General features: G+C 34.0%; 1 protein-coding gene across 2 annotated transcripts in view; it reads right to left on the bottom strand.

Annotated features, from left to right (window-relative positions):
- ASCC3 (activating signal cointegrator 1 complex subunit 3) overlaps window positions 1-8870 on the bottom strand; it is a 301506-nt gene that overhangs the window by 54960 nt on the left and 237676 nt on the right. For both annotated transcript variants that reach the window (XM_032476216.1, XM_032476217.1), the window contains exons 35-36: window positions 7705-7816; window positions 7374-7508 (exon numbers count right to left, since the gene is read on the bottom strand). In XM_032476216.1, the coding sequence (XP_032332107.1) occupies window positions 7374-7508; window positions 7705-7816 (247 nt within the window). The remainder of the gene's footprint in view (window positions 1-7373; window positions 7509-7704; window positions 7817-8870) is intronic.

Raw genomic sequence — 8870 nt, 5'->3', positions numbered from 1 at the left:
GGACTATAGGCTCTTTTCTTTAAAACACAATGACCAGAAAAAAGAACAACTCAGAAGGATTAATGGATGAGAAACTGGTGAGAAAATGATCAGGAGATATAAATCTCTATCAGACTACATAATGGCTAATGTATAAGAACTAGTGGGTTGTCTGATAACAACCAGTGAGGTGAGAGAACAATGCATTATTTAGTAAGAGTAAGGACATATGGCAAAGAATAAATATTGTTTAAACAAATAAATTAAAAAGGGTAATTATACTGTTTTCATTTAAAAAACCTGAAACTTATAAAAGCCGTATTATCTGTAAAACTAGATTCAATAAAACAAGAAAATGACTAAATATAATGGCCTGTTTTTAAACACATATTAGAATATACTTTAACACAATTTATAATAGAGAATTTACAAAAATTTTACCTGAAACTGTGTTAATACAGTTAAAAAAGTTTCTGTTGTGTTTCTCTGCATTATTACATAAAAAGCCTGGCATATTAGTTAAGCTAAAGGGCTTTATGTCCCTTAGCACCAAGGAGTATTTCTATGGTTATTTTTTTTTTTAATTCCACGCTTCCAAAACAATGTAATATTGAAGGACTCTGCTTATACCAGTAGGAGGTTGGGAAAGATACTTAATTTTTTTTTAGGGTATTTAATTTTTCTTTTGCTCCATTACACAGAAAATGACACTGAAGCACATTTAGCTGTCTTTAAGTATCGGCAATCATTACACTTATTTACCTATTTGGTTGCTTTGTGAAAATAAAAGGTGATGTTTTGACATTATTTCTACTGGGAAGATATTTAGGATAGGAACCGTGAACCCTTTGGAATACTTCTAATCACTGTTATTAATTGAGGAGGGAGCTAGCATTGATTTCAGAACTGCTCCACCTGCTGGACCAATGAAACCCTAACAGTAATTTTAGAGTACTTAAACTTTATTGGGATGAAATTAAACATTTTGAGCAGAAACCAATTTCTGGTATATGGAAATTCTATTTTAAAATGTTTTATCCACTATCACAGTTTCTATTTATTTTCCACTTATTTTTATAGTCTAAACAATCCTCTGCCTAGTCAAACTAGAATGAAGTGGTAAATGGTTAGAATTTAGGGAAGAGATTTCATTCCCAGAAAGATAATAATCTTCAGTGTTATTTTCATTATATTTTTATTTCCCCAATGTGATTGCCTGTGTACTGACAATTCTAAATAGTTATAGTATCATTAAGTTAAGCAGAGAGTTACTACCAATGATAAACAAACATATATTCCAAACCAAATTAACAATGATTTACTTTGCCAAGTGATTCATGATAGGGTTCCCAGAAAAGCAAACTACCCTGGAGTTTTATAAATATAACTTAATTTATATGAAACCACTCAATATTTTATTTATAATTTAAAACTGCCTAAATGAAGTCTCCCTCTGCAAATGTTTTTAACATTGACCCCCAGGAGCTTGGTGATCCAATCCTGCCCCTGGGCCAGGCTGAGAACTCTGACTTTTGAGGACAACAGCAGCAACTCTTCTGCCTTGAATGCCACGAGTAGGACTAAACCCTTCCTGGGCACAGACAAAACTATACTAAGCAGCAACAGCAGAAGAGACAGATATATTCCTTTGTTTCTATTAGGTTCTTTGGGCTCTAGTACAAATTTCCTTACAAGATACAAGTCTGTCTTCTATTTCTTTGGTATTCTCCCAAGTACACTGAGTATTGGATAGAATGTTTGGCAAATGTTAATAAATGTCAACAAGCCAAAAGTATTTTTTATAGATAGGTTAGGCTGAGAAGGTTAATGATGTATCCTTTTTACATAACCTTGCTTTGTAAGTTTAAGCAAAAGAGCTAAATAAAATACAAGAGGAAAAAGAAAAGTACAAAACTGCAAAGGGGGAAAAAAAAGAGAAGGGCATTTAAAAGGTTGCTGAGAGAGAGGAATTCTAATTTCAACTCTCCCCTTTGGAAGCTGAGTTTTTGTATTATTTTTTCCATACTGATTGTGTCATTTTGGGCAAGACTGGGTCTTTGTTTTTGGAAAAAAATGAGAAAGTTAAATTAGGTGATAATAAAAGAAATATTAAAGCTATTCATACTTTGGTATCTAAACTCATTTCTTAATAGCCCTATTTAACTGCCAACCTTTAGAATTCTAGTAATTGACAGTTGTTATTCTGTGGGCCAGTTTAGGAAGCCAAAAGGAATTTTTTAAAAAGTATCAAAAATTTAAAACAGGGCAAATTTCAGATAATATTACACATGTATTTTACGCTCATCAGAACATAATCAGCTTAAAAATCTTTAGAGGAAGCCAGTAAATCACAACAGATCTGAGACTGAAGACTTATCAGGAAAATATTTCACTTTTCTCTGTGCTGAGAAAAGCTTGTAAGTCCAGAAAGCTAGCAAGAAGCTAGGAAATAATGGAGACTAGGGGAGGTCTCGAGGGAAAGAGACCAAGAGAAGTCGAAAGATACTTTTTTTGAAGACATTTGCCATCTGTGCCTCTCCAAAAGATGCCAAGCAGCTCCCCGGCCTGAGGGTTAGGGAAGCTCTCCTCATGAACCCTGGAAGAGATCCCATTAGGTTTCCCCACTAGGGTGATGAAGAGTAGCAGATGGGATCCTGTGACTGTTGGGAGGTCATTTGGAAATGGAAGGCCATGAGGTTGGTGATGTGCACTGTTACTCGGTTAACCTTTCCTTCCTTCCATTCTTCCTTTAATGATCTCTTTAATTCTACATCCTGGGTCCCCTACCAATGGTATCCATATCTGGCTTGTCCTTTTTATTTGTTCTGTTTAAAATTTCTCTCTCTAAAAAATTCTTACTTACTTTTCCAAGCTCATATTTAAGAAAGATATGTTTGCAATTTTCAACTGAAAGATGTGTGGTTGTGTCCCAAAGAGGACAAAATTCAAGCATTAAAAATACTGTATTACTGAAAATGTTCTACATGTGGACAGAGGAAAGAATCACTGTTTTTAAAGAAAGCAGTGCAGAGAACTGTCAAATGTGGGAATTTATTAATAGAGAAAAATTCTATTGCCCTGATACTTTTCTAAATTTGGAATGGTTCTATTTTATATTGACACATAAAACCCATACTTTTAGTCAATATCCAAGGCTTTGTGGAAAAATAAGAATTTCACAACTTTTCAAATTGGATATTTGATATATAATCTCATGTTTCTGTGTAGTCACAAGAACCATAACAACTGAGCATATCTTTTTCAGAAATATATTGACAATTTAGAGACAAAATACATTTGGGGCATATTTTGCTTTCTTTCAAAGCTATTAATACTACAGCAAACACATTATGAAAAATATGTCCAAATAAATGAAAAAATATGTTCAAATGAATTTTCAATATGTTTAAATACATTTTCCCTAACTTTGAAATCTTTCCATTTCAATTACTCTTTTAAAATAGGCTATCTCTAGAAGTCCACTGGATATATCAAATCATGATCCCTGTGTGCCATGATGACAGGCACCTTTTACTCTAGACTTGGCTTTCAGTGCCAACATCATTAAGAGATTCTTCAAATTACTTTTTAAATGTCCCTTTCCCTCAGGATTTTCACTTATATCTAATTAGACTACTTACTCCATGCCATGTAATCCCTGTTGCCAAAACTGCTAAATGCTTCAATAAGTAGGAGGAGGGCATCAATGGAGCAAGACAGATGTAATGTCACTGGTTAACAATAGAAGTGTGAAGCAGCTGCCTTAATTATGAAGCTTATTAATTCATGGTGTTAAAAAAAACTTGGCAAGAGTTCTTACAAAATATCTAACCTTTCCAAGTAGCATCATATTGCTTAAAATTTAAAATATATGTTTTCAATAAGGAATGTTGAAATAATTATTTTGCCAGTAATTAACATCTGCACTTAATACCTATAATTCTAAATCACAAGGTCACACATAATTTTAAAAGTAACTCTGCTTCTTAATTGACTTTTAAAAAGTATGTATCTTTACATTTCAATTCTTTAACTTTTTTTTTACAGTTGGAATTAAATCATAGGATAAGGATAAAATATGTCTAGGAGAGGAAGTAGGGTATAGGGAAAGGAATTCTAAAGAGCTACATTCTATAGAACCTGGGAAAATGTGAATAACCTCATTAAACCTCAATTTCATTTTCTATATATTACCATTTACCATGAAGTGTTATTTGATGATTACAAATAACATATATTAAATGCCTGGCATGTAGTAGGTGCTCCACAAAAGGTAGTAGTTATTATTTTTTTGATGAATGTATTGGAAAGACAAGATTTAAATAAATGAGTTGCTATCATAGAATAAGTGAAGAGAAATAGTCTCAACACAATCTTCAGCCTTACACCTAGAATAGAGTATCTGATTATCACTTAAAGATAATGACATCTAAAAATGTAAGCCAGAAGTAGGACAATTTCTTAGGAAGAAGATGAGTAAGTGAAAATGCAGGTCTCAAAAGAGGTGTTAGTAGAGAAAAAAAATTAGTAAAACTGTGTTTTCTATTTCAGTATTGACTGAAATAAAATTTTACAAATAATGGAGTAATAATCAACAGGAATTAGTTCCTAAAGGTGTAACAGACTGTCACACTTAGAGAAACAAATACCCCCTGGACTCAATATTCTGAAGGATAAAAGATACTCCAAGTATCTGATGGACCAAGAGAAAAATACCATGAAGATGACACACTTTTATCTAACCCTGGTCCCTACCTCCCTTGATCTGTAACAGAATGTCCAGCATCTATCACACCAAATACGACAGGCACAATCTCTTGTTCTCTTTCAGTTCGTTAGTAGTTTTATTATTAATAAAGTCTTTCCAGCACTTTTTGAATCTATACATTTTTGGCCTATATTATATCCATCAAGTGAAGTAACAAATTCTGAGTTATTACTTATAAGATCAGATAGAACTTCTTATTAATTAAAAAAGATAATTTTGTTCATGATCTAAAGAGGGCCTCCATTCATATAGCTCATGATTTTAATGTCTGTTACCTGATTCAAAACCTTTCTAGACTGAAATGTCCTAGTCATTTGAATGGCTCACTTGGGCTCATTCAAACTTTCTCCCTGATGTTCTTTTGATGTCGGGCCAAGAGAAATGTACATAGCAAATCTCGTGCACAGGGAAGATTAACGAGCAGACAGAATACTACATTCTGTTTTGTTTTTAGAGACTCTTTTTGATGATGGGCAACATTCTGTGGCAATTCTTAGAACATCACACCTGCACATATAAATCTGCAGATAATTTGTTTTGTTTAGTTACCAAAGAGCTGACTTTATTTTAATAATGATATACCATGAGATCAGTGTAACTGGTTTTAGGCAGTGTAATGCTGGAAAGAAAGAGGCTGGTGAAAGGATGCGACAAACCTCTGGTTCTGATCAATGCCTTTTCGTAGAGAAGACTGAAGAGAAAATGATTGAGTCCTCTTGGTATTATATATACACTTGGAGGCTTTCTTAGGGTGGTGGAAGGGGATACGGAATGTAAAAGGCATATGTTTTCACAAACCTTTACAATGTGCATCTAGTCTTAACATGACATACTTTGCACCTCCCACCTCAGTGTTTCCCACATCTTTGTGTGTGTGTGTGTGTGTGTGTGTGTGTGTGTGTTTGTGAGTGAGACACGAGATGCAGCAGTGCGGGGGTTAGAGCCCATACTCAGATGCTAGACTGTAAACTACTCACTTGCTCTGCAACCTTGGACAAGTTGGTTAATCTGTAAAATGGGAATAGTAATGGGACGCTATTGATATCAAATGAGTGGTCGTTGTTAGGATTAAATGATTTTCTCAGTGTAAAGTTCCTAGAATAGTGCCTGGCACATGAAAAGTGCTCAAAGGTGTTAGCTATTATAATGTGTTCCTAAGTACTTTAAAAGACTAGATTAGGTAATATAATAAGGCAAATAAACATGAAAGAAACATTATACTCTTAAATCTAACGGATACTAGTTTAAGATGCTTGCCAAAATTAATTAACCATTATTTTACTGTCTTTCCTCCACATAAATCCTGTTTTTATGACTGTCTAAGAAATGATAAAAACCTCATTCTTGGAAATCTAAAAGAAATTCTTCATTAAAAAAAAATATTCTTACCTCTGAAATGAATCGTCGATTTGAAAAAAAAAATCATTTTTTTGAGAGCTGCCTCATATACTGTAACCCTGTACTCACTTCTGTAGAGTGAACAGAAAACTGATTCATACAGGACCCACACATCCATCTGTTAACAAACTCGGACTCATTACAACGTATGAGGCCCTATGCCACACACAGAATCTATACACTAGTTCCTCAAAGGAAAACACTGAAAAATTAGGAAACTGTGAATGGGATACTGCTGCCAACTGAGAATGATAAATAGCAGAGGTAGGAAAAAAGCTAGTAAGTGAACCACAGCAGAATCAGTGAATTTATAAGAGAAGGACCTTAAAGACTTTATAGTCCAATGGGTCTTAACTTTTTAAGAAAGCACCAACACATCTGAAGGGTAAAATAATACACAATATTTACTTATAACATATATTATATCCTGACTAACGTGCCAACAAAGTTTTATGGTAAATTATTACATTTAAAGTCAACAAAGAGAAATAATAACATACACAGTATGCAGAAAAGAAGTGGAGAAGATACTCCTAATAGTAATTTTAACTTTAATATTAAGTTCAGTTCTAAGCTTCTTGGTAAAAAAAAAAATGTCAACACAGTATAGTTTTTTACCATGTGATAAATCGGATTGTATATTTTTTGGGAAGGGGGAATGGGAGGAGTTAAAAAAGTTTTTCTGGCAATTAATTCTAAGAGAGCTTAATCTCGTGGATCTTTATGTAAAGAAATTTCAGTAACATTGTAGGTTCAATAAGAACTACCCAAAAACAGCAATAAGAAAAGCCTTCGATTATAATTCAAACAAGTTATTACATTGAAGGATAGGGTGGGCACCTGGCTGCTGAGAGGAGCCCAGTCTATACCTATTATCCTGGCTTAAGTGTTAACAGTGCCCCATTCCATTCACAGAGGGACCCAGGTTTGGATGATAAATTACATGGTCACCTTATCTATGGGGAACTTGTTCCAGATATGTTGCTTTTGCAGTGATCTTGTCTGACAGAGGAAAACTGTATCAATAGTTTCTGCCAAATTTCAAGAGGAACCAGACGGCAACAATTTAACACCCAAATTAGAAGGGAAGGAAACCGACTATACCTCAATAAAAAGGTAATAAAAGAAAAAAATATATCTGAGTTTAAAAAAAAGAAGGGAAGGTATGAAATATATAAAATATAATCTCTTTATATTAAAAATAATGCAGTAAAATCATGAAACTCACACTCAGAATTGAGAGCAATTCTTCGGTGCCGCATTCTGGTTTCAAACGCTCCTTGAACATTTTAACTGTTTGGTGCTTCAAGTAGTAGTAAGAGGCAATCCGGCCATATGTCAGAGGTTCAATGCTCCGATTATCCTATTTCCAAAGAAAGATAAAATGACATAAATAAAAAGTACAACAGAAGTGCATACATTCATAAAATTAAAATTCATATTGCAGGTTGCTACTGCAAAAGTTTCATTAACATTTTTGGTTATCACTAGAAGAAAAAGTCCTATTGTTACAAAGCTGGGCAATCTCTTCAATTGAAATGTATGTGATCCAGTCGTACCTCTCCAATTTCAATACAATAGGAATGTTCCAATTCAACCAGGGACTTCTCAACCAGACTGGACAGAAACTTGTTCACAGAATCATGGCTCACATCACTCAAATTGTAGTAGCTAGAAAACAAGTGAGGTCATTATTTGTTTCAAGATATTTCCTATTAAAACGGTCACTTCAATTTCACATTGTTCATTTTAGAATTTCCACAAAATAATTACATTTATAGCAAATTAATGAAATAAAGCAAATGCAAAACTACCTTTTCCATTTTACAGATCAAAAGCCCCACACTAAGGTTTGCCAACACTGATGAACAATGGCAATATGTTAAAAATATGTAAACATTTTATATATAAATGTATAATTCCCTTTTGTATGTAACAACTCATCCTCAGTAACTTTAAAAAACTCAAAGAACTATGGATTTGGGTGGTAGATGAGTTCTTTAGGAAATTTAGTCAATTGTTGTTCCCCTAATGCATAAAGAATAAATATCCAAGATTAGAAGAGACATCATCATGTTAACAAAAAAGCATTCTAATTAAGCTTTATCTCTACAGAAAATATAAGAGTTCAGCTCCACATATTTTCTAAGTAAAAAGCCAAAGGACATGCAATTCACCTGAATACTCCTCTCTCTAACTCCAAGATGTTTTTGGCAAAACCCTAAGAACACCAGGAATCTGTGCCTGGGAACAGATCCAAGAGGTGAGGGACTGTGCTGCAGCCATGGAAGATCTCGAATTCCTGCTGGGTGAACCCTGTCCCCTAGTCAGCATGGAGAATTACGTGCCCTACCTCCATCCAAATCAAGGAACAGGCTTCAGAGAACAGACTCTCATCACTGAAGCCCCAGCACGAGGGCTTATATCTGTACAGGATTAGGAAGAGGGCAGTCAGAACCTGGGGCAGAAAGTGTTAACAGTCTCAAATGGGAGAGGCCTAAAAGAAACCACAACTTGCCAAGTATGGTGATTACTTTTTTTCTTTCTTCAAAGGGAAAGATTTGGGGTCAGTATTTCTATAAACATTTATTTAAAAATACACAAAGCAGGACTTAAATCATGGGAGGATATATTTTCACTAGAAAGAGACATTAGCTTAAATGGCTAGGTATACCCAAATATGAGAGTCTTCAATGAATATGGATTAATAATAGGTTACTTATTT

Source organism: Camelus ferus, unplaced genomic scaffold, assembly GCF_009834535.1.
Source record: "Camelus ferus isolate YT-003-E unplaced genomic scaffold, BCGSAC_Cfer_1.0 contig298, whole genome shotgun sequence".
Lineage (NCBI taxonomy): Eukaryota > Metazoa > Chordata > Mammalia > Artiodactyla > Camelidae > Camelus > Camelus ferus.
The sequence above is the reverse complement of the archived record's forward strand: the minus strand, read 5'-3'. Positions and strand labels throughout refer to the sequence as shown.